Source organism: Vespula pensylvanica, chromosome 20 (genome assembly GCF_014466175.1).
Source record: "Vespula pensylvanica isolate Volc-1 chromosome 20, ASM1446617v1, whole genome shotgun sequence".
NCBI classification, from domain to species: Eukaryota; Metazoa; Arthropoda; class Insecta; order Hymenoptera; family Vespidae; genus Vespula; species Vespula pensylvanica.
Genome location: NC_057704.1, coordinates 1,047,224 through 1,071,471, shown reverse-complemented (window position 1 = coordinate 1,071,471; position 24,248 = coordinate 1,047,224). Strand labels below are relative to the sequence as shown.

The window sequence follows — 24,248 nt, the reverse complement described above, 5'->3', positions numbered from 1 at the left end:
AGAGAGAGAGAGAGAGAGAGAGAGAGAGAGAGAGAGAGAGAGAGAGAACAAGATTTATCTACGCAAACGTTCATCTCTTTATAAGTTGATGCTTACGCGACAGATTCTCTCACAGATTGACCTTTCTCGTGGCTAGAGAGGAAGGCCATGAGCTGCAACGGGGGAGGAAGAAGCGTATATAACAATCACCAGTACAGTGTAGTCGTCGAGGGAGTGTCACCTCTTTCCGTCTCACCCTTCTACTCTCTTTCTCTCTCCCAACGACGTATAACGGGTTGCCCGTGACCGGGGAAGGTCTTGGCCATGGATACACACCAGGCAACGTGACGCAGGCATCAAGGGTAGGTAGGGTAGGTAGGTAGATAGGTAGATAGGTAGGTGAGTGCGCGCGCGCGCTCGCATTTTTTCTCCTAACCCCTTCTTCTTTCCTATTCCTTCCATTAAAGCAAAACGATAAGATCGATGAAAAAATAAAACAAACATCGTATCAAAGGAAATTCTGTAAAGAGAAATCGATCTTTAAGAATCTTATTCAACGAATTAAAAAATTCTCTTTAGAAATCATCTATAAACATCTCACCCTCTTCTCTTTCATTGAATCTGATCTCGCTAGAGAAGGAAGAAACTGAAAGGTCGTCCATCGGACGAGATGACCACCCTCGTAAGAACAAAAAAAAAAAAAAAGAAAAAAGTAATTCGATCGAAGATTGATAAAATAATTAGTCTAAAAAAGTACGGTCGTTGTTAGAGTTTCTCTTCATTGACATTCGATCGGATTCAGTGACGACGAAGTCGATCGTAATTCCTCTTTGGAAAAGTTGGGAGAAGTGGGACGGGTAAGGTCGAAAGGTTGGAACGGATATTATAGAGAGAGAGAGAGAGAGAAAGAGGGATGATAATAGAGAAAGAGTGGGAGGAGGTGAAGTGGCGTTAATGGAAGAGCTTACCCTGGGACGATCGCGAACGACCTCGATCGCGCGTGTCTCGACGAGCGCGTTTACCAGTGTTTTGCCCGTGACCAGAGAGGACCTTGACAATGGCTGTTCGCGAGACGCTCTCTGCGACGTAGAGAAAGGTTCATGATAGGGAAAGAGAAGGTTGAGAGAACGAAGTGGGTGAGTGAGAGAGAGAGAGAGAGAGAGAGAGAGAGAGAGAGAGGGAACGACGGAGAGAGGGAAGAAAAGAGAGACGAAATCGGAGTACGGAGGAGGGTGAGTGCATCGCGACGCAGGCGCTGAATGCGCGCGCAACTCGCTCGATGCACCCGGAGGTCGCCCATCTCATGCACGCGCCCCCGACCTTGACCTTATACGCGCCGCACGCGCTGTACGTTGTATATCTACGGTGTACGCGCGCGTACGTATTTATGTATGGATCTATATATGTATGAATGTGCGAATGTATGTGTGATACGTATGAGCTCGAGGTCCATCCACTCGTCGACGGTTGAAGGTCGCTGTGGCCGCCCCGGGAAGAGAACGGAGCCCCGGAGAAGGGTGGAAAAGAAGTAAAAAAAAAAAAAAAAAGAAAGATTTCTCCAACCCTCTCCATATCTCATCTATTACGTAGTTTCTAAGTTAAAACCTTAGCGTTTGTTAGAACGAACGTTTGTATCGAATTACTTTTGATCATTAATATAACGTCGTCGTTAATTCGAAGATAAAACGATTCTACGTCTTTAATATCTGTTACGTATTTTATCTGTTGCTCTTTTTCTTCTTTCTATTTTCTATCTTTCTTTCTTTCTTTCTTTCTTTTTTTGTTCATCGTGGAACGCGTATCGCATAAGTTGATACGGATTGATCGATCGTAAGATTTGTAAGGGGAGAAAAAAGAAAAGATTATTACATCGAGGAAACTTTTCTCCCCGGTGAGGAAATTAAAGATGTAGATAATGAGATAATAATAATAACATGACCGTAGATTTCCATCGTTCACAGAAAAATTACATTATCAACTACCTGGCATACGATCTAATGGATTAATTAGCGTTAAAACGCCAAGGGTGAAGGGTAATGTACTACGTTTAACGTTTAAGGAAAAGGACCACACGCGTTCCAGAAATTTATCGAACGATTTCTCCGTGCTATATAGCACCTATACTCAACTAAGTAGGTAGGAAAACATCGGTGAACTATATCTGGATATCCAACGAGCAACGTGAAAGCTTGTCTCGTCCGATTCTCGCGTAGATTAGAGAGACGGTGGAAAGTCGAGGTCGCCCTTGACGTAAGCGCCAATCGCGTGTAGATACAGACACACCGCACCGCACCGCACCGCACCGCACCGCACCGCAACACAGACGTAAACACACCCACACACACGGACAAACGGACACGAAAGCAAAAGCTGGCGAGCGGGCGTGCGCACCCGTTCACGTGCGAGTCTTCTACATATACGTGACCCTCATAAAAGATCCTAGGAACCGGAAGACTTCGTTGAACGTAGTGAATCATTGTTTATATACGACATCACGTACTCTCTTAATAAAAATTCGGCAAGATCTATCGTTCGAATCGATCGATCTATCCTCATACTACGAACCCGATCCTCCCGGAAATACGTACAACGATGGGGGGGGGGGAGGCAACCTTCGAGCTTGAAAATAGAACATTTGTATTCACGAAACGATCGCGGACCATTGACGGAAGCGTCGATAAACAGAGAAAAAAGAGTTAATACTTGCGTGATCTTTGACTCCTGTCTGTGTATCGCTTAACACGTTCCGTCCGATTCTTTCGATTTACTATTGTACCTCCTATGCGATCTATATCTTCATGCTTGGAAAAATCGCGAAACGATTTCTTCGTCTCGTAAGATCCTCGTTTCGAGGAAAACTTTCTACACTACCGAACGATTCGATCTTGCAACGATTCGATCGACGTAGTTGCAAAATAACTATCAAAAACGTTTACTAAACGAAGTTCGGAACAGGTTATGTAACATTTTCGATTATCACGATTGCAAACCTATAAGATCTATTCTATGGTCGTTCGTAAAAAATTGTTCCTTCTCGGTAAACTTCACGTCGACGAAGCGACGTGAAATTATCTTTCAAAATCGGCATATCGCGTACGTACGTACATATGTATCGTACGTACGTACATATGTATCGTATGTATAGTAAAGCAAAGTTTCGGACGAACGAAAAGCCTTAAAGCTTTTGCGTATCGTTGAAAATGCTACGATTATTACGCTGGATATTGTTCTTGCGTAAGCTCTCCTCACTTTCTGATATAGGTACCTCTGTGCGTTGCGAGCTTATTCAGGCGCGTGACGCTATCCGACGACCTTATCGTCTCCTTTATTGCTTAATATTCCTGCAAGATTTACATAACCTCGTTCCACATTGTTTGTGTATATGTATGTACCTATACGTACGCGCATAGATGCATATTACACATGTACCCGAATACGTAGATATGTATTTACGTATATACCGCCAATTTGTGCTCCGTTTTTCTTTCAATTTCCAAACGTTCCTTTATTCCCTCTTATTCGTAATTCGTCAAGGAAAGTCGATCGACGTGCGAGAATAAATACAAATAACAGGAAACGTACGCGGAGAGAGAGAGAGAGAGAGAGAAAGAGAGGAAGGAAGAAAGAGTATTTTCGAAGGATATCGCGATATAACAGCGAGATCGGAAATAAACGTTTCGTGTCGATAGAAATAACAATTAACCTCCATCGTCAAACGATTACGACAATATATCGAGAATATCCGAATATGAAAATATGAATTCACTTTGAAAATCAACGTATATCATAAATCAATTCCATAAATCAAGAATTGTTACGTCGAAAATGCAATATTATGGGTTTTTCGTTTCGAGCTTGATTCGTTAAACATCAAAGAAATACTCGCAAATGATTTTCCGTCGTTCGATGAAATATGATAATATCGCTAAAAAGGTTAATAAAAAACGATTGCAAGCGAAAATCGTAAAGATATCGGCGAATTTCTCCGAACGATTTTTTCGTCTTGACGAAGAGAAAAATCAGAAAAAAAGAAACTAATGATCGTAGCTCTCTTTCTCTTTCTCTCTTTCTATGATTTGGAGCACAAGAACATATTTCGCAGAGAATAGAATTTGAACGTTGGCAGATGAGAAACACGTTCTTTGCTCGAAAATAGTCCGTTGTTTCGTTCGAACGAACGTTAGAAAAGCTCCTTAAGGTTTCGTGGAAATGCTCGCCGATTGATACGAAGTTATCGGCAATGCAACATAATCGCGATATAAATATTGCATGTACGCGCATACGTACGTTTATAGACATCAATTTTTCTCCATCTTATTCGCTCCTTCGATTATTTCCGCTCGTATAACGAATAATTTTAGAAATAAATCATAATCCTCTTGCTTACTTTTTTTTTTCTTTTTTACGAAACATAAAATTTTGATATTTAATTTTCTATTATACGAAATCGTCGATTGCTCGATTATTCGATGAAATTTAATTATTCCATATTTTCTTCCTATTCAATAATATATTTTATTACTCACCCACTTGTTGTCGATGGCTTTTCAATGTTTAATAATTCCTATTTTCTTTCTGCGTCTCTGCATGTTCACTTTTTCTCTACACCGTACATAACCCCATAGAAATAAATTTTGCGTGCATCGTAGACACACGGATACACTTTCTCTCTCTCTCTCTCTCTCTCTCTCTCTCTCTCTCTCTCTCTCATACACACACACACAAACTCATCCGTTCACTCTCTCTTTCCCTCTCTCGTGCATGCCGTCAGCCGTGTCCTTGACATTGCCCGTTGCAGCGTCTCGACGCAACGCGGATTGCATCACAGCGCGAGTTCAGCCATTTATTTTATCGTTCGGAGACTAAAAGTAGAAGGGGGAGGGGGGAAGTAGTGTGACGATTTTGACGTCGTACGAATGTGGTCCTCCTAACGACGAAAAACGAAATAAAAGAAAAGGAAGACGAAAGAAAGGACAAGGACTCTTATCTGTCTCTCTCTATCTCTTGAATAAGAAACAAGTGAGAGAAAGAAAGAGACACGTTCAAGATCGATCGAGAAAAAGAGAGAGAAAGAGAAAGAGAAAGAGAAAGAAGAAGAGAAAGAGAAAGAGAGACAGAGAAAGAGAATCGCACAGTTGGCCGACGGCCCGGTAAATTTCTACGGCGCTTTCTCGAATGACAATATATACAACATATACAACATATAAAAGCGCGCGTGTCGAACCGCACGCGGAACGTCGCGCGGAATCGTTATAGCACCTATCGGCCTTGTCCTTGACATCGACCGCTGCGTCCCGACGCTACGCAGGCCACAGTTGCATCAGAATGTTCGATGCAACCGTCGTAGTAGAAATAGGAGGAGGAGGGGGAGGGTGGAGAAGGAGGAGGAAGAAGAGGGGAAGGAGAAGGAATAGAACGAAGAGGAGGAAGGGGATAGAATGATCTTCCCCCTCTAACGAGCAAGAGGTAAAGAAGGGTAAAGAGGGGTAAACAGTTGACTAGGAAGTAGGTAGAGTGGTGGAGGTTGACGAAGAGCGAAAGATCGAGGATGCAGGGTTAAAGGAGGGGATCAGAAAAATTGAGTGGGGTGAATAAAGGATGAGAAGAGGGCCGAACATGAAAATGGCAACGAGCAACGATAGACAGGTGGGTGGCTTAGATATCATGTCTTAATATCGTCGTGACGTTGTCGTTGTTATCGGTGAATCTTTCTCGAGTCGTTTCGAATGTAGTTCGATGCGATCTATCGCAGTAAATGATCGCACCACGCCAACTTTACGGAGTTCCTTCGATTTCTTCTAATCGAATCGATTATTTTTAATTGCAATTCGATTCTCGCTACTCGATCGAGATTGCCATTCGATAGGAATATCGAACTCGTTCGGACGGTAAACGAGCGAACATGTTTTTAAAGTTGTTTTTATATGCGATATGAAAAGCTGGTAATGCAATGCAAAAACGTGAACGAACGATGAATCAAGGATGGATCCTTAGATTTTTGGAGAAAGAAATTAAAAAAAAGAAAAAGAAAAGAAAAGAAAGAAAAAAGAAGCTGACGCTACGTGACACATTATACAGATATGTTGTTGATCCTATATTTCTACGTAGAATCGTTATATACGTAGATACGTACTTACGAGAGTTGCCTGAAATAAAACAAGGTCGGATTTTAACCGAATGCCGGCAGGAGTATCGGTCCTCCGGCATATAATTTACTAAATATAGGTGTATACTTCGATGGGATAGGAACAAAAACGTTGACAACCCTGATCGTATAATCTTACAAAGAATCTAATTAATTATTAAATCGTATAATATTACAAAAAATCTAATTAATTATTAAACGAAAACGCGCAGATTAAGAAGTTTCGTCTGGCCCCTCTCTGTGTCGAGCCAAAGAACGTAGATAAGGTTAAATAGGTATCCGGAATGAAAGTAAACATTTTGCATATCGTACGTAATACGCATAACTTGTTGACACTCGCTGGTTTATATGTAAATATACATATGTAATATATTTTGTATATGCGTATATGTACATATGAACATTATATATACATATATATATAATGTGCGTCTATATTACTCTGAAATTACGCTTTGCCTTCCAAGCGTATTTTAAGAACATCCTTTTATACTTCTGTGACTTTTCTCTTTCTTAAAAACAACTGTACAATACAAACAAATATGCGTCGTCCATTGTTGTAACCATATTTGTTTGGGTTAATTACAAAGAACTTCTTTCTTTCTGTTCTTTTGTTTTTTTTTTTGTTTTTTCTTCGTACGTCCATATAAAAGAGAAAAATTATTAAAGGACAACATTATTTAAACTTTTTGCCTTTTGATACTTTAGGCTTTCCTCTGGGAGGTTTTCCACCACCGCGACTCTTTTTTTTACTTCGTCCTTTTGTCTTTTCCTTTGCCTTGGTCGCACGCATGTCCTTCTTCATTCTAGGATCTACTATTTTGTATCTGCCTTTTACGCCAGGGGGCCTTACCGCTCTCTTTTGAGAAGTATGTTTTTTCGCGACTACATACGTTACTTCCTTCTTTGGCTCCTTATTAGCTTTCTTGTATATGCTATATATATACATAAAAAAAAGTTTGTATATGTACAACATACCATCTAAATAAAACAAGCAATATTATATTTATAATACTTACGCTTTAACTTGTCGCGCTTTCTCACGTTCACTTATTTCTGTACTCTCCATTAAAGCTTCTACCTTCTTCTTAGCTTTTTCAAATTTGCGCATCGCACGTTTCTTTTTCCTTGCCTTAGCTTCCAAAACCTTTTTGATCGGTCTAACGTTCAGATCCTCTACTCTCTTTTCATATTCTTCTACCAGTTCCTTCGGTACAGGAGCTTCTTTCTTCATATGCTTTTCCTCGTCCTGTACAAACCAATCTGGCAAATTAGTATCGTTAAAAACGTATCTGTTCCAAGCACCGTCGATTAAATCTCGTCGAGCCTTCTTAGATTGTACCATTAAAGAACCCAATGCCAGATCTTGAACCGATAATTTCCTCTTCTTTAATTTTTCATCTAAAAAATAAAATATATAGAAAAACAATATATGCATACATATACGTGAAACGATCATGAGATAATAGAAAAATATCGCAATGAATAGTAAAATAGTCATTTACTTACTACTTTGCTCTTTCGACACCACTTCGTATCCATCCTTACCACCTATCTTTCTTACTTTTTTATTCGGCGCCATCATCTCTTCCACATCGTAATTAGAGTCTGTATCGTCGCTCGCATAATTCGATTCCGCGTCAGTATCGTCTTCTTCTTTCTCCATTTGCTCCTTCTCCTCTCCCACAATTTTCCCACCCTTTCTCTTATAATTCTCTATCATCTTATCCAATTCAAAGTCCTCGTCCTTCTCATCCTCCAAATTTTTAAACACATCCTTTTCAAACCATAACTGAGCTTTGTGAATTCTCTTAGTTTTTTTATCTCTGTAATCGAGATCGGTTATCAAAGGATTAGTTTCTTCTTCGTCTTCGATTTTAGTATTTTTTCGATTTTTCTTCTTCTTAGCATTCCTACCTTCTTCGTCTTCGGATGAACTAAAACCTATCATACATAATAGTAAATAAAATTAAAAACTATCTCTATGAATATTATTTATGAGAAATTATAGACTGTTAATACCTAATCCTGATTTTTCGCTATTTGTACTTTCATCGTCGGATTTTTCTGACTCGCTATCCTCCGACTTGTAATACAATCCAGAACTATCTAAATGTCCCTTATCCTTTTCATACGTTATCTTTTTCGGTTTTACTTTACGTTCTTCGTCAGAATCATGATCGCTTTCTACTACCACATCGGGACTCTGATCGGTAACGGTTGCTAATGCCTCATGAGTTTTAATTTGTGTCAAACTGAACATGTCGTCTCCTTCTAATTTAGGTCCCTCGTCTCCCTTGTGAATCATTTTAAGATTCAAACGTTCGTTTAATTTTTGTCTTTCTTTGTTTACCCTTTTCTTTTTCCGTTTCAATTCTCTTTCTTCCTCTTCTCGAACTTTTTCTATTTCCTTCATAATTTCTTCATCCTCCAGATCTTCTTGTTCTTCAAGAGTTAGAGATTTTGTGGAGTCTTCCATTGTTTCTTCCGTAACATCGTTAGATTCGGATTTTGATTCAACAAATATTTCCCTTAATGCTTTCCACCAATTAAGTAATAAACGCAAATCTTTCCGACCGAGTACTTTGATATCTTTACAACATTCTTTAATTTCTTTCGTTGTCTTCTCGTGATTCGCGATTTCGTCATCGTCTAATAAAATTTCAGATGTATTCTGCAAAGCGTCTATTCCGTTTTCGTATTTAATAAAGTCTTTCACAGAAACCGGATGATACAATGTGTAGTCGTTTTCCGGGTAACCTTCAGCCTTTTGCTTCTTCTGCTTTTCTGGATGGAATACATTGAGTTTATTTGTAGGTTCTAATTGCAATTCTGAGAATACGTATTTTGGATCTAAAAATTTAGGATCTATCTTGTCTGGCGCAATATAATATTGACAGACCACAAAAATTTCAGCTGATTCGCTACGAGAAGCTTGAGGTTTTGTTGCATGTACCTGTGAAAAGTATCACCTGATTAATTTATATTACTTATATACTATAAAATAAATGTATATATGGATCATTTACCTTCTTGAACAATTGTTTAAATACCCATATCAATGGATTATAATCTTTTGATCTGAATACTTTAGTAACAAACCATCCACCAGGTCTCAGAAATTGTGTAGCTACTTTAACAGCGTGTAACGTTAAAACGGCTTGTTGATACGCGTCGTGGAGCCAATTTTTTCCAACGTTAGGTGCTCCATCGTTCAGAACAACATCTGCTTTCCAAGTCTTTAATTCACGAGTGATAGCTACTCTACACTTGTCCGTTGTAATATCTTCGACCAAGCTTATACAACCAGGTATTGGTTTTATTGGAAATAAATCTATGCCAATAACTATAGATGATACTGGCATATTTTGTCGTGCTACTTGCATCCATCCACCAGGTGCTGCGCATAAATCTATACATACTCGAGATTTTTGAAGAAACTCAAATTTACGATTAAGTTGAATTAACTTGAAAGCAGCACGTGATCTGTAACCTAAAAGAAAAAGAAAATTGTAAAATGAAAAAGAAAGAGATCCGTTTTACAAATAAAACATTGATTGTACATATCTCAAATTGTTCATACCAGTTTCCTTGGCTAATTGATAATATTTATCCTTCCTCTGTTTTCCAATCTTCCCCTTTTTACCCATTTTTAAGGCAGATAAATATTTCTAACAAAGTAACAACATAAATTAAATGAAACTATCAAAGAGGTTATAACATGTGGTCCAAAGAGGACCGATTGCTATAAATATAACCTCAACGAAGTCACTCATAGATGGAAATCCATCGAATCTTTACGTAGAAATCAAACTGAAAAACACAGCAGCGACATTTAAGCATTTAGGCATAATCAAGTGCTGCCCTCTGTCTTGTTTTTTATAAACTTCTTCATTAATTTTCTTCCAATTAAGTCGATAATAATAGTACTATATCTTATGTACAAAAAGCTTCATTCTTATCCATAAACTCGAAGCATCATTTTTTTCAAAGAAAATAAAGTTTTTTCAAAAGATCAAAAAAGCCATGTCCTCGATTAAACCTTTATCTTTAAAATGAAAGCTTGTTCAATAAAAATCGTTCAAGGATTATGCCTATACTAATCGTTTTTTTAAACTATTAAAAAAGTGGAAATAACGAATAGCCTTAAATTTACATATAGAAAAATTAATTCTTCGTAAAAATATAAATCTTTCGATAATTCAATTTTGAGTAACTATTCTAAAATAGTATTACGAATTATTGGTATATTCAAAGAAAGAATATTATTGGTCAATACGCCACCTAACTTTTTAGATATGGAATTAGAATCATAGGCAATTTGCTGATCGTGATTAGAACTTCCAACAGTATAACTGAAAATTTGTTATTTCTTCAATATACTTCAATTTTATTGAAGTATTTTAATCTTTAAATATTAAAATTCCAAAAGATTTGTAAAAACTCATATTAGTAATTATATATATATATATACTATATTACGGTTGAAAAAACTTTGATGTACATATAAAAAAAAAAATGTTAGCAAAATGGAGTTTATGTATTATAGATTTATCCATATTGAAATGAAAATTTAAATAATGTTTAGTAGTAATGTTATATTTTATTATCAAGTCTTAATTACTACAAACTAGTATTCGAAAATGGTTAGAATTCAGTGGTCTTTGAGACAAGCACCAAGGCATATTAGGTATTTATTAAAATAACATTGTCACTTTATTTCAAAAATGTAATGAATCATAATTTTTTTTTTTTTTTCTTAAGGCTCAGTATTAAGAAAAAATGGTGTCGTTTACAAATCACATGTAAATCTTTATTTTATAATGACTTTTTGGATTGGAGCTATATGTGTGATATACTTATGGAACCAATATTTTGGTTCGTAGAAAATTTTACTGCCCTTTTAGGACCAGTAAGTTGTTTGCAATTTTATATGTTTAAAAGATATCATTAAAGTATACAAATTTCATGGTTTTATTAATACCATTTAGCCTTCGCAATATATTTACTAAACTTCACAGCCTTTAGGTATGTGTAGTAATGGTAGCTTTATTAAAAGTATGCATCGTTTGTATCGCATATTGGATTGGCTTACCTTACTGGTGGGAAAAGAGTCCATTTATGACAATATTTTTATTACTAATTGGAAATTGGCTTCTTATAAACGTATGTTTCCATTACTACATGGGTGTAAATGTAGCAGCAGGTTACCCACCACAAGGTGGTCTTATTCCAGAGGCTGTGAGCATTTGTAAAAAATGCATTAAACCAAAACCTCCTAGAACGCATCATTGTTCTATTTGTAACAAGTGTGTGCTTAAAATGGATCATCATTGTCGTATCCTTTTTGCTTATATAAGGTGTTCATATAATATCAAATAACAAAAAAGTATTCATATAGAAATCTGATATATTTCTTAAACAAAATTATAGCATGGCTAAATAACTGTGTTGGTCACTACAATCACAGACATTTTTTTCAATATATGGCTTTTACTGTTGTGGGAATTTTATTCATTATGATCTTTGGAATAGAAATAGCATATCAAGAGTTTTTTCCAGCACACGAAGCTGAGCTAGACGGTCATCCAGTTCGCATTAACAATTCTGAGATTATTCCTGTGGTAAGTTTATGTTATATTTTATACTTTCTTATCGTTAAATAAAACTTATAAAAAACGTCTTTTAGGCAGAATCATTAGATCATTTATCTAAAGAAGAAATAGCTGAAATTGCAAAACAAGCTGCTGAAAACAAAGAAAAAGAATGGAGACGCAGACTTATAGTTTTTGCAGCATTAATTTGTGTAGCTACATTTACAGCACTTGGGGCACTGACTTGGTGGCATGCAGGTCTTATTACAAGAGGAGAAACTAGTATTGAAGCACGCATTAATAGTACTGAAACAGAAAAATATAAAGCACTTGGAAAATCATATCAAAATCCTTATAATTTTGGACCAAGGGAAAACTGGAAATTGTTTTTAGGCATAGTTGATAGGTAATCTTACTAAAAATTTTATTACTATTGTCATGTTGTATATTATATTATAAAACAAAATTTCAAATTTATATATATATATTTTATCTGTTTATTTATTTAACATACCACCTAAATTTTTGCAGAAGTTGGTGGTATGTTCTTTTTCCTTCAACTCATGACCCATATGGAAATGGTCTTACTTGGAGAACAATCCACGACATTAAAATATCTTGAGTTTGAAACTGAAACGATTATAAGAGAAAGTTACAATTATCTTTTAAATATTTCTCCTGTGTGTATCATACGATTCTTATTCTTATGACATTCTAGTCAAATTGATATGCATGATTATAGAGCAAATTAATATTATGCATTTAAATATACAAAATATTCAACAGCTGTTATACAATCAACATCTTTTTTTTTATATATACTTCCTAAACTAGTACTTCGTAATTATATTTAATTTTACAATAAAAACATGCTCTTCTCCAATATAAAAGAATAATACTATTAAGAAAATAATAGACAAAGATAATGTAATTCATCTACAATTTAATAGTTATTTGAATAAATTAAATTTTTTACCTTTTCTAAGATATTAAATCTTCATTAAAGTTGCTAATTCTCTGGCCAGACAATATCCTCTATCCAATTAAGGTAATGAGAGACTCTTGTATACACCCCAGGTGAATCTACGATCGCACAACCTTCTCCGAAGCTCGTAATTCCAATTACTTGGAAAAGACACGAATATATGGGATGTGGTAATTGTAAAGGTCCACCTGAATCTCCTTGGCAAGCATCTTTAATCCATCCACCATAAGGATCACCCGCGCATATCATACTAGGTGTTACACCATATGGAACTGCTAGGGAATTATTATGTTTTATCGAACATGCAATATTATTTATTATATCAAGTTGTGCTTTCTGCAATTTTTCGCTTTGTTCATCACCTAAAAACATTTCAATTTATGGCAACAATATTTAAAAAAATCTTATTTACTAAATATTTTTAAATATAAGGCACATGAAATGTAATCATAAGCCAAGAAAATATTAAATATAAAATAAACTTACCAAACTCAGTAACACCCCAACCACTAATCCAAACTTTCATAGGTACATTGTCATATAGCTGATAAAGACATGCCGGTTTTATTAAATTGCTAAAAGTAACAGATGTCTTTAATTTAATAAGAGCTATGTCTGCATACATCGCTGGAGGATTATAAGATGGATGCCGTATCATTTGTTCAATTTCAATTACAATTCCATCTTTCTTATCCTTTATATTATGAATACCAATCTTTGCAACTGTTGGACTACCACTATAAGATAAAATATTATCATTTGTAATTGACAATGTTATGAAGCAATGAGTATTAAAATATTTAACAATATTCTTTTGCTATATATAACAAGTTGTTAGAATACAAGAAAAACAAAATAATCTACTTTGGTCCATAAGTACAATGTGAAGCAGTAAGGACCCAGGAAGGTGAAATTAATGTGGCACCGCAGTAAAGCATAAAAGATCCATCCCTTAATATTTTGCCCAAGGCAACCATATGCGGAAATTCACCAGGTGTTGCAATTGTACCACCAGTTACAAGCTGATCAAATTTTGTACACTGTTCACTTTCTACTCTAAGAACTTGTGTGTTGATGCCAACTAAAGATTGTACTTCTGATATACTCAAAAATTGTTTACCATATTCTTCACATTCTATAATATAGCGTTTAGTTATTAATTGCATGAAATCAATAATAAATTTGTATCATTTAAATTTAACTTACTGATATCTGACTTAGTCCTAGTACTATATCTATTAGATGAATTTGAAAGTTTAGCTTGTTCCTGAGGACTTGAAATCTCTTTGTTTTTACCATTTCCTTGATTTTGTAAATCAATTGCAGGAAATGAACTATTTATATATGGTTTTATAAATGAACTAGAATCATTGTCAGTTTTGTTTAAAGGAAGTGTAGAAATAGATATAGGTATTTCCTCCTTTCTATTAACTCCGTTATATAAATTTAAGAATGGATTATTAACGTATTGATCATTTCTATTTATAACATTTGTTTTATCCTTTTCCATTAAAAATGGATTTTCTTCTGGATTGCGTTCATTAATATGTCCGAATGAATATACGATAGGTGAAGAAGAGATTATAAATATTGGATCACTGTTATAAGGACTGTCACCTATTGTTTTCGACGAGCTCGAAGAACCTACGAATATTTTATAATTTCTTAATATAACTCGTACATAAAATAGATTTACAAGTTGATTCGAATTATGTTTATTTTTTCATTTATGTATATATTTTTTTACGTAGTTGCATAAATCAGATAAAAAAATAATAAGTAATTATAAGTAATTATAATATAATAATAAGTATGATAATAAATAATTAACCTGCATTTTCGGAAGATGTAAGTAATAGATTGTCCGATATAAATAATAAAAAAATTATGATAAAATTCCAACGTATGAAAAAAAATGTCATCATCGGAAGAACTTGTTACCGCGTGCATCGAACTTCAATAAAATCTTTAAGCGAGTTAATAAGTCAAGTGTCAATACCAAAGTTTTTTTCTTCGTGCTTTATCTTTTATATACAAAGTTATCGTTATACTCGTTAATGTGTATATACAAACACACGCGTACCATGTTTATATATACATATATACACAAATAATTGTTAAAGATGCACACGTAATCACTTGGTAATTACTACACGACTGATGAAGCCAAATTTATTTTTGTAATGTTCTTAAGAAATTGTTACGTGATCCGGAGAAAGCAGATTTTGTAGTTTTAGTTTCTTTCCTTTTCTTCCTTTTTCATTCATTAGAAATTAATATAAAAGAAAATCGATGAAATAGAAATTTTTTTTTTCTACATGTTTCGACGAGATAAGAAAGAAGTATTACATTTTTATTAATTTATACATCATAAACATTATTTTTGTTTCTTTTGTAATTCTGATTTATAAAACATTTTTTTACATCTTGATACATATGTACATATATTTAATATGCAAAAAGAACAGAAAGTATTAATATTACAAACTTAATAACGTGTTCTCCCTTACGCGGCCATCTTGCAAGTAAAAATCAGCTTTGCTGTTTCTCTTTTCGAACACTAGATGTCACTCTATGTTTTCTCACAGATACATTTATATATCCATATATCGACTATATAATGAAAAAAAACATTATATATTTAATATTACTAATTAAATCAAATTAAAAATAAAAATACTAATAATAATAAATAAATGAAACATATTAATGTATCATTTAATTATTTTATTATTATACATCCTTTATTTTATGAGCTCCTACGATAGGCAACTGATAATACACGTACGATAAATATAACTCGATGTATTCTTTTATTACATAAATATTTTTTTTTATACTATCTATATAAATATAATACATTCGTAAAATTTCGTCATAAATGATTAGATCATATAAAAATAATCTCTCTATCTCTTTTTCTAACTGTTTGCTCTTTAACCGGAGATAAATCACTCGCGCAATATATTATAATCAAAGTAATTAATTTAAAACCACAGATAAGCTTTAATATATAAAATGAGCTTATAAGACTGCCCATGAGATCGGAACTATTTTATTCTGATTAGCAGAAATTCTGTTATAATTGTACTAATAAATTATTCTATAATAGTGCTCTATAATATTTTTTATTCATCATCATTTAAATACATAGACTGAAAACGATGTTTCTATTGGCAATTTATCTATTTTTATTGTTTAATTGTGTAATTTGTAATTCGGAAAATTCACCAAGAATCGTTATTGTTGGAGCTGGTGCCTCTGGTATAGCTGCGGCTTCCAAATTATATGAAAACGGATTTGAAAATATTTTAATTTTAGAAGCTCAAGATAGAATTGGCGGACGTATTCACACTATTCAATTTGGTATGTAATCTTTATAGATGATGTCACGGGGTTAACAAGCATTGTGTATATCGTATTGAAATAATAATAAGAATTATTATTATTTTTTAGGTGAATATTTAATAGATCTCGGAGCTCAATGGGTACATGGACAAATAAATAATGTAGCGTACGAACTTGCTGCACCTCTTGGTTTATTGGAAAATACTACTTGGAAATTAGCACTTTATAATTCTGCAGGCACAAAGATAGACGAAACGATTTTTAAAGATACCATTAATGTTTTTGAAAATGCTTTATATAATATAAGCATATCTGATATTGATATTTCTGTAGGCGAACATTACGAACAAAAGTATATAATATCAATATCGTATTTTTTAATTTTACGTTTCCCATAGCCATTTTTATTTTCTAAATAATTCAAAAACACGTAACAATAGTTACCTATTTAAATTTATGATATCTGTATTTTAGATTTGCCGAATATTTCAATGATCACCCTGAAATAAATACTACTCTTCAAAAAGATTTATTAAGATTCTTCAATTTAATAGAATGTTTATTATCTGCATCGGATACATGGTACGAGCCGTCTATCAAAGCAGAATTAGAATATGAAATAAGTAAGGGAAATCCTTCTATTAATTGGAAGAAACGAGGATATAGTACTATTTTAGATATTTTAATGGTTTGTACACGTTTGAATATCTATGAAAATCTATAAAATAATTTTTCATTAAATCTATATAAAAAAGATATATTTTACAATTTTCAGAAAAAAATTCCAGATGCAACTAAAGAATTGCCAATTTTGAACAATACACTTTTGAACTCGGAAGTAATTAATATCGATTATACAAAGAATAATGATTCCATAAAAATTCGAACCCTTAACAGTCAAGAATATTTAGCAGATCATGTTATAGTGACCCCATCTTTGGGTGTTTTGAAGGCAAATTACAAATCTTTGTTTAATCCCCCTTTATCAGAATCAAAAATTACAACTATCGAGGTACAAGATTTTTCTTTCATAATTTATATCAGATTATATATTTTAATTAATGACATTCGAAATACGTTGATTGATTTTTTATTGATCATTTGACAAGTAGCTCATTTTAGTCTTTTTGTAGGGTCTGGCTTTTGGTACTGTATGTAAAATATTTTTTCAATTTGATGAACCATGGTGGGAATATAATTTAAACTGGGGATTCAATTTTTTGTTTAATGAAAGCTACAGAAATGAGTTAGAAAACGATGTATGTTCAAATATTAAAAAAAATCCATATATAACATTTAATGCTATATACATATTTTATTTATTTAGCCTGATAAGAAATGGATTACAAGTACAATATCACTTAATAGTGTTGAACACAAACCTCATTTATTACTTGCTTGGATAACAGCAAAGGGATGTCGTCTTTTGGAAACACTTCCTGATGATAAAGTTCTTGAACATTCCATGGATATGTTACACACTTTTATGGGAAAAGATTACAATATTACAAAACCTAATGCAATGATAAGGTAATAAATATATTTGTTTTTTATCTAATGCAATTTCTTATCAATATGATTTTTTAGGAGTAAGTGGACACAGAATAAACATTTTCGTGGGACGTATAGTTTTCATACTGTTGAATCTGAAAAAGTACATGCATCAGCAGAACAGCTCTCAGAACCTATAATAAAAAATCAACTTCCCGTACGTAACTACTACTTTTTCATAATTATGAAAATATTATTTTTTTAATTTTATATTTTATTATTATTTTTTTCTTTTTTTTTTCAGATAATTTTATTTGCCGGAGAAGCTACAAATAAACGTTTTTATTCAACTGTACACGGTGCAATTGCATCAGGATGGAGGGAAGCAGATAGACTTATAAAGCTTTATGCAAAAGCTTTATAAATAAATTACTACATAAATATACTATTTGATATGAAATAAATTGTATATATAAAACTAAACCAAAACTTAATGATATTTACGCAGTGTATGCTGTATATATGCGTATTATTATGAACACGATTAATTTACATAAAAAATTAAAATTGATTAACATGATAACGTAAAAAAGTTTGTGCCTGATTTAATCCAGTTTCATATGCTCCATGTGTAGTAGAATAAAAATTGTCATGCGTTCCTTCACCAGCAAACATTATTACTGGTACAATCTATGATCAAAAAAAGTATATTTTATAATATTATATATTGTTATACAGTTATTGATCAAAATAATTAAACATTTATTATTTACCTTAGTACAATTTTGTTGAGTTATTGTACCCCAAATTGGTTCTGCTAGTGTACCTGGCGTGATTTTTTTTCTATCACAATTCACTGAAATATGACTGTAACTACCTCTTATGTACTTGTTTGCATTCCACTGTGTTCTAACACATCTTTGCACTGTAGGTATATTATCAATTTTAAGAAAATACTTAAATAAATTTAAACAATCAGTTGCAACTTCTTCTTCACTCAATGTTTCAATAATACTGGCACCTTGTCCACCAACCCATCCAAGGAGTACACCTTGATGATTTTGTAAAACATCAAAACCTGTAAGATCTTTGGTCCATGTAGCCAAGGACTTTTCAGAAAACACATTTATATTATTTTTGTGCCAAATAAATTGAAATCCTTTTGTTTCTGGCTTCCACCAAGATTGACCAAAATCAAGAAATATTTTATTTATTAAACCAAATCCAAGACATTCAATTGCTAAAGTATAATTGCATGGTAATGGAGGCACAAACATTTTTTGATAATTTTCTTTCAGATGGCCAAGGGAACATGTAATTATTACACATTTTGTAAAAATCTGTTTTTCATTTGATAGTGTTAAAATAATTGATTTTTCTGATTCATTTATATTAATATTTTGTTGCCATTCTATTACTTCCACAGCACTATTTAAACGTAAATTATTCGGATCTAAATTGTCAGCAATAAATTTTAATATAGAATTATATCCAGCTTTAAATGAAAGATATTCTGGACCACCAACAAACTAAAAAAAGAGTTGATAATAGAAATATCATATAATGAAAATTGGTTCTCTTATATACTTACTTTAAAATTCCCCCAACCTTTTAAAGACAATTCATCTAATGTAAAACAAGAATTGTCAATTATAAGAAATCTAGTCATCCAATCAAAAATTCCTTTCTTAATATCTTTTACATCGGTTATATCATTTGATTGTTGTAAATAATTTTTAAATCGACTTCTTAAAATTCTGCCAATATTTTCAAAATTATTCTGAACTTCTTGATTCTCACAATTTTCACATTCTTCTAATATATTACGTACAAAGTTATCAATTTCTTGCACCAACTTTAAATCTATTTCAAACCCATTATCGGATAAAAATATACCCTCTCCATCTTTACATTGAATATTTGATAATAATTCTTTTTCATAACATAAGTTTGCTAATTTACTTTGGCTACCATGTAAAAATTGTGCACCATATTCAATCCAGTTCTCATTCCATAATAATGATTGTATCCGTCCACCAATTTGTTCTTGAGCTGTTTAATTATTATAAAATAGGATTAATTTTCATCTTTATTAAATTTCCTTGCTGTAAAAGTGCTCACCTTCTAATAAAAGATAATTTTTAAAATTGGCATCTTCTAAAGCTTTTGCAGCTGCTAGCCCAGCAATGCCTGCTCCAATTATTACAACTTCTGGTTTACCTATCGGTTGTATCTTCATGGTTTGTAATTTTCTTATTTTTTCGAAGTCGTTTATTGTTTGCCTTAACCAACCATGTATTCTACATAATCCATATAACAATGAGCTCTATTTGTATTGTATGTAATTAAATTATCATATCAAACTTTTCACAATACTTGTTATTAATTTGTTTTCTTACTCAATATAATATCTGTTCTAATATAATAACTTTCACAATAATTACTTCTATTTATTGATTGAGAAATATATAATTACTAATAAATTATAATAAAAAGCATATATATATACATATACACACACAAACATATATATATATATACATATATATATACATATACATACATACATATATATATATATATATATATATATATATATATATATATCATAAAATATTGTTTTTCTGGGAAATAATATACGTCTATTAATGTAAGCAAGAAAAGACAGTATATGTAATTTTGTTAAATATATTATAAAATATGTGCATTATTACTATAATATACAGTAAATATTATAAGCACCAAGCAATATGATTAATACTATGATTTATTATCCGCATGTATATACTTGTTATATGGTAGTTTCTACTTTATTGGAAAGACAAAGATACGTCCACAGTTTACCATAATCCATTCATTAGGAAGAACGTGGTTTTTGGTTAAAGATGAGAATTTAATCGCCTATGAAAAAGCATGCCAATCAATAAAAATAGAATACATTAATTATTATAATACCGCATGATGTTCATTCGTGCTATTTGACTTATATGAATCATATATAAAGCTTTTGGTGTATTCCAGCTTTACTAAATGCTTATTGTGCAAACACGAATTATTAATATTTATTTTCAATAAACTTGAGCAATTGAAACAAAATATTTAAAAGAAAATAAGTAATGCACTTAAAAAAATAATTTGAGTCAGATAAGATTTGAAAAAATCCAGCGGAGCATTCAGTCATATTTGAAACCATAATGTAATAATGTAATGTGTTAATAAGATCTCAAAAATAGATAATGATTAATGAAATTTATCCTCACATTTGGTATTTCAATAACCTATCTGCTTCACGAAATCCAGATTCAACAGCTCCATGAACAGTAGAATAGTAATGATCATGAGTTGCTTCACCAGCAAAGAGTATAAGCTGAAATATGATGAAGAGAACTAATTTTAATATATATGTAATGAAAATATAAAATTACTTTCAATATATTTACATACAGGTTTATTATCAGGAGACATAATTGGTTCAGCAAGATCTTTTGGTTGTACATTTAATTTTTCAGATATCATGCTTTGAAAACTATAACATCCACGAAAATTACTATTTGTATACCATTTTGATCTATAAATTATAATAAATGTTAAAAATATTTTAATAAATATACACAGATATCAATAATTTTTTACCTTATCATATGATCTGGTCTTGGAATATTATAAGATTTTCCAAGAAAAGTTTCTAACAATAAATATAATCCTTCAATAAGATCTATATCAGATAGTGTTTCAATATATTTTGCACTCTGTCTTACAACCCAGGCACATAAAACTCTAGGCTGATAGTCTACTGTAAAAAATGCAAATACGTCACATAGCCATGCATTGCCCTATAATAAATAAAAATTTTTTATTTCTTTTTATACAAATTTAAATTCATTATATAGCTAATGATATAGAAAAATATGCAAATATCATACTTGACCATGACATTCAAGAAACTGTATTTTATCTTCTTTGGTCCAAGCTAAACTAAAACCAGCACATTTTTCTGTCCACCATGTATATGGAAATTCTAGAAAAACTTTGTTTACAGTTCCAATATTCAAACCCTATGTATATAAAATATTTTATTAAAAATAACTATTGAAAATTTTTTTTTACAATTTTCTTCATATTACCTTTATGGCACGTTGTTTTCTTTCAGACAATGAAGGCAAAAACATCATAGAATGTTTTTCCTTTAGCACTCCTAAAGATGCTGTGAATATAACATGAGAAGCATTATATTTAGATCCATCTTTAACTTTAACAATCACATTATTAGTAGATGTATAATCAATAAGAGATACTTCTTTATTAAATTTAATTTTTTCTGTTATCATTAATGTTTCCTTGGAATCTGGAATTTTGTTCTGATAACAAAAAAGTTAAAATAAAAAAGATTAATATTAAAAAAGTATAATATAATACATACACATTTTCTAAAACAGGTTACTACAAGTTTTACAAACCAATAATAAATCAAATAATGTTTTATAACCATGTGTTTTCCAGTTAAGTAAAGAGTTTCCTTCACATTGCCAATATTCTGCAATACCTTTGGCAGAAACATCAAACCATGTATCACTACATTGAATGGAGTTATCGAATTTATGCATCCAATCCAAAAATAATTCTGCTTCTTCATTATCAGCAAAAGATTTTTCTTTAAGAATTTTATAAAATCTAAAGCAAATACCTTATATTATATATAATAATTTTTTATTTCTCTTTTTTTTTGTATATGCAATTTATTATCAAAATTTTCATTAATGATGTTTCCCTCTTACTCATTACAAAAATATTCTCCATATGATCCTGTTGCATTTTTTAAATCTTCTGTTGAACGATCAGAAATATCATAATATGCTTTCAATAATTCAATACTACGTTCTTGTGGGATTATTTTGCCTTTAGGAGTTACAAATATTTGTTTACTAAAATCATGCAATGTTTCAGAAGAATCAAGCAATTTATGTGGAAAAGCAAGATTAAAAACTATATTTCCTCTTTCTCCATGTACCCATTGAGCACCTAATTCCACCACATTATTTGCTAAATTAAAAAAAAATTCATATGTAGAATATCTTTTTAAATAATATTAAAAAAAGTATCATAAAAAATATTTACCAAATTCTACAGTATGTATTCTACCACCAATACGATCACCAGCTTCAAGTATAGTAATATTTTGTAAACCTTTTTCTAATAATCTCTTGGCAGCTGAAATTCCAGCAGCTCCAGCTCCAATTATTAATATTTTAGGTTCGTTAAACATTTTTACCATTTATTTCTTAAATGTTTTTTTCTATCTTCCAAAAAAGTAAAACAAGAAAAAATTTGAATTACCAATAGGTATCTTTTTTATCTTATCAGCAATTTATCTCATAAATGTAGATTTTAATTAATGAAGTCACACATTTACTCTTATAAATTATATTATACCTTACAATATATAATATAAATTATACCTTACAATATTTTCTGCAATCTCCGAATTTATATGTTATCATGCTACGTAATAATTCAGTTGGATATTGGGTCATATTGATAATATTTTTATCATTATATTTGCACTAATTTATCACTACAATATTTTGAATACATATTACCATAATTTACTTAAGACTTTCGCTCGAAGCATGTGCGACTTCAGCGACAGGTGTGGACAAAATATGAACTACAAGCGCGAGCGGGAAATACAATCGTCGTCATGCGTCTAACGATCGGAACAGGATGAGTTAGAATAGAATGTAATTAGATACAAATTCAAACATTTCATTAGTCACATTTATATTATTCTATAATTATGGCGAGTCTATCGTAGAAATCTGTATTAGCATATGCATTTGTTTTTACGATATATATGCATAAATGATAATAAATATAATTAATACGAAAATAAGTGAAATCATGATACATAACAATGTTCGAAATTTTATTTCATTTATAATGTGAAAATGAACTAATGTTTTAATTTTTATAGGAATAATATATAATATATAAGTATATATTCACTAATTATTATTTTTTCCTAAATAATTGATAAAATCTTCATTTTAGTTACAAATTTATATATTTTATATACTATGTTCTCCTATATTTAGTCTGTTTATTTATCATAATATAACTAGATATAGAAAATGTAAGTATATTAATATTTAGTTACTATTACAATGAAGAGATTTTAGAATTTAACTGAGATAAGCAGCCATTCGCCCGGTAATACTTGTATCATACTGGATTTCAATATATTACAAGTATTACCGACCCAGGTCCCACCGCGTGGAGGTAGCTGCATCTGGGGACCCACGGGCTAACGGGGACTCTACTCTAAATTCGCGAGACCGGCGTGATCAAGTAATCGACGTTCTATAAAAGGAAGTCCCCGGTAGGACTTTTAATCGCGCCCGAACACTCCCGGGAGTGTTATAATAACGGTGACTCTACTCTAAATTCGCGTTCGCGGCGTCCACGCACTAACCGAGAATTCAGGCGGCTAACTGGAGGAGGGTCAGTCCACGCTTACGGATAGCAAACCATACTACTCGGTAGCACATAAACCGACACACGACCAGTCATTTATTCGTTTTAGCAATCAAACGAAGTCCATCACCGTAGGACTTTTAATCGCGCCCGAGAACACTACGCCTGTGCCCACCGACAAACGCGCGAGTGTTCTTCCTATCCTACCCGTATTCCGCGCGGACATATCGAGATT

The 24,248-nt window shown here is 32.2% G+C and overlaps 5 protein-coding genes and 1 long non-coding RNA gene across 12 annotated transcripts in view; 2 read left to right on the top strand and 4 right to left on the bottom strand.

Moving 5' to 3' along the window:
- The window catches only part of LOC122636036, a 91,483-nt gene extending 86,151 nt beyond the window's left edge, over positions 1 to 5,332 (bottom strand). Inside the window, exons 1-3 of one of the 2 annotated variants that reach the window (XR_006328839.1) lie at positions 5,239 to 5,332; positions 4,695 to 4,841; positions 4,506 to 4,663 (exon numbers count right to left, since the gene is read on the bottom strand). This is a non-coding gene — a long non-coding RNA (uncharacterized LOC122636036). Of the gene's footprint in view, positions 1 to 4,505; positions 4,664 to 4,694; positions 5,054 to 5,238 lie in introns of those variants that run through there. The other variant, XR_006328838.1, reaches the window with a different exon arrangement.
- Positions 5,333 to 6,143: 811 nt separating this feature from the next.
- LOC122636033 (pre-rRNA 2'-O-ribose RNA methyltransferase FTSJ3) lies at positions 6,144 to 9,912 on the bottom strand. Its single transcript, XM_043826850.1, has 6 exons — positions 9,708 to 9,912; positions 9,154 to 9,617; positions 8,147 to 9,080; positions 7,634 to 8,068; positions 7,144 to 7,525; positions 6,144 to 7,059 (listed from the first exon to the last, which is right to left on the bottom strand). The coding sequence occupies exons 1-6, from the start codon at positions 9,772 to 9,774 to the stop codon at positions 6,801 to 6,803; spliced, it is 2,541 nt and encodes an 846-aa protein (XP_043682785.1). The 5' UTR covers positions 9,775 to 9,912; the 3' UTR covers positions 6,144 to 6,800.
- Positions 9,913 to 10,430: 518 nt separating this feature from the next.
- On the top strand, positions 10,431 to 12,698 carry LOC122636035 (palmitoyltransferase ZDHHC16). 3 transcript variants are annotated; one of them, XM_043826855.1, is made up of 6 exons: positions 10,431 to 10,814; positions 10,889 to 11,036; positions 11,153 to 11,462; positions 11,558 to 11,748; positions 11,814 to 12,124; positions 12,250 to 12,698. In XM_043826855.1, exons 1-6 carry the CDS (start codon positions 10,768 to 10,770, stop codon positions 12,338 to 12,340), a joined length of 1,098 nt encoding a protein of 365 aa, XP_043682790.1. In that variant the 5' UTR covers positions 10,431 to 10,767; the 3' UTR covers positions 12,341 to 12,698. The 3 variants fall into 3 exon arrangements, with proteins under 3 accessions (XP_043682790.1, XP_043682791.1, XP_043682792.1); XM_043826856.1 differs by lacking the exon at positions 10,431 to 10,814 and having other exon boundaries at positions 10,895 to 11,036; positions 11,146 to 11,462; XM_043826857.1 differs by lacking the exon at positions 10,431 to 10,814 and having other exon boundaries at positions 11,018 to 11,036; positions 11,116 to 11,462.
- On the bottom strand, positions 12,126 to 15,219 carry LOC122636034 (serine protease snake-like). 2 transcript variants are annotated; one of them, XM_043826854.1, is made up of 6 exons: positions 15,128 to 15,219; positions 13,910 to 14,347; positions 13,568 to 13,838; positions 13,190 to 13,440; positions 12,695 to 13,065; positions 12,126 to 12,348 (listed from the first exon to the last, which is right to left on the bottom strand). In XM_043826854.1, the coding sequence occupies exons 2-5, from the start codon at positions 14,211 to 14,213 to the stop codon at positions 12,728 to 12,730; spliced, it is 1,164 nt and encodes a 387-aa protein (XP_043682789.1). In that variant the 5' UTR covers positions 14,214 to 14,347; positions 15,128 to 15,219; the 3' UTR covers positions 12,126 to 12,348; positions 12,695 to 12,727. The 2 variants fall into 2 exon arrangements, with proteins under 2 accessions (XP_043682789.1, XP_043682788.1); XM_043826853.1 differs by lacking the exon at positions 15,128 to 15,219 and adding an exon at positions 14,535 to 15,042.
- A 601-nt stretch (positions 15,220 to 15,820) lies between these two features.
- LOC122635988 (spermine oxidase-like) lies at positions 15,821 to 18,319 on the top strand. Its single transcript, XM_043826755.1, has 8 exons — positions 15,821 to 16,069; positions 16,160 to 16,403; positions 16,526 to 16,739; positions 16,827 to 17,063; positions 17,185 to 17,310; positions 17,379 to 17,581; positions 17,639 to 17,759; positions 17,847 to 18,319. Exons 1-8 carry the CDS (start codon positions 15,868 to 15,870, stop codon positions 17,964 to 17,966), a joined length of 1,467 nt encoding a protein of 488 aa, XP_043682690.1. The 5' UTR covers positions 15,821 to 15,867; the 3' UTR covers positions 17,967 to 18,319.
- LOC122635987 lies at positions 17,413 to 23,154 on the bottom strand. 3 transcript variants are annotated; one of them, XM_043826752.1, is made up of 13 exons: positions 22,999 to 23,154; positions 22,658 to 22,839; positions 22,318 to 22,582; positions 22,000 to 22,213; positions 21,667 to 21,900; positions 21,466 to 21,597; positions 21,176 to 21,375; positions 20,987 to 21,110; positions 20,803 to 20,909; positions 19,664 to 19,842; positions 19,134 to 19,594; positions 18,316 to 19,071; positions 17,413 to 18,232 (listed from the first exon to the last, which is right to left on the bottom strand). In XM_043826752.1, exons 2-13 carry the CDS (start codon positions 22,812 to 22,814, stop codon positions 18,104 to 18,106), a joined length of 2,958 nt encoding a protein of 985 aa, XP_043682687.1. In that variant the 5' UTR covers positions 22,815 to 22,839; positions 22,999 to 23,154; the 3' UTR covers positions 17,413 to 18,103. The 3 variants fall into 3 exon arrangements, with proteins under 3 accessions (XP_043682687.1, XP_043682686.1, XP_043682688.1); XM_043826751.1 differs by having other exon boundaries at positions 22,658 to 22,835; XM_043826753.1 differs by having other exon boundaries at positions 22,658 to 22,835; positions 23,004 to 23,154.
- Positions 23,155 to 24,248: the final 1,094 nt, after the last annotated feature.

Coding starts and splice junctions, on each gene's coding strand:
- LOC122636033 (XM_043826850.1), bottom strand. CDS start 9,774: ATGGGTAAAAAGGGGAAGATTGGAAAACAGAGGAAGGATAAATATTAT. Junction 9,618..9,707: donor TCAATTAGCCAAGGAAACTG/GTATGAACAATT, acceptor TTTTTCTTTTAG/GTTACAGATCACGTGCTGCT. Junction 8,069..8,146: donor TAGCGAAAAATCAGGATTAG/GTATTAACAGTC, acceptor TATGTATGATAG/GTTTTAGTTCATCCGAAGAC.
- LOC122636035 (XM_043826855.1), top strand. CDS start 10,768: ATGGTTAGAATTCAGTGGTCTTTGAGACAAGCACCAAGGCATATTAG. Junction 10,815..10,888: donor CAAGCACCAAGGCATATTAG/GTATTTATTAAA, acceptor TTTTTTCTTAAG/GCTCAGTATTAAGAAAAAAT. Junction 11,037..11,152: donor TTACTGCCCTTTTAGGACCA/GTAAGTTGTTTG, acceptor CACAGCCTTTAG/GTATGTGTAGTAATGGTAGC.
- LOC122636034 (XM_043826853.1), bottom strand. CDS start 14,628: ATGATGACATTTTTTTTCATACGTTGGAATTTTATCATAATTTTTTTA. Junction 13,839..13,909: donor TAGGACTAAGTCAGATATCA/GTAAGTTAAATT, acceptor GCTATATTATAG/AATGTGAAGAATATGGTAAA. Junction 13,066..13,189: donor TTGGGGTGTTACTGAGTTTG/GTAAGTTTATTT, acceptor AAATGTTTTTAG/GTGATGAACAAAGCGAAAAA.
- LOC122635988 (XM_043826755.1), top strand. CDS start 15,868: ATGTTTCTATTGGCAATTTATCTATTTTTATTGTTTAATTGTGTAATT. Junction 16,070..16,159: donor TATTCACACTATTCAATTTG/GTATGTAATCTT, acceptor ATTATTTTTTAG/GTGAATATTTAATAGATCTC. Junction 17,311..17,378: donor GAAATGAGTTAGAAAACGAT/GTATGTTCAAAT, acceptor TTATTTATTTAG/CCTGATAAGAAATGGATTAC.
- LOC122635987 (XM_043826752.1), bottom strand. CDS start 22,814: ATGGTAAAAATGTTTAACGAACCTAAAATATTAATAATTGGAGCTGGA. Junction 21,598..21,666: donor GAAAACAACGTGCCATAAAG/GTAATATGAAGA, acceptor TTATATACATAG/GGTTTGAATATTGGAACTGT. Junction 19,072..19,133: donor AAGGTTGGGGGAATTTTAAA/GTAAGTATATAA, acceptor CTCTTTTTTTAG/TTTGTTGGTGGTCCAGAATA.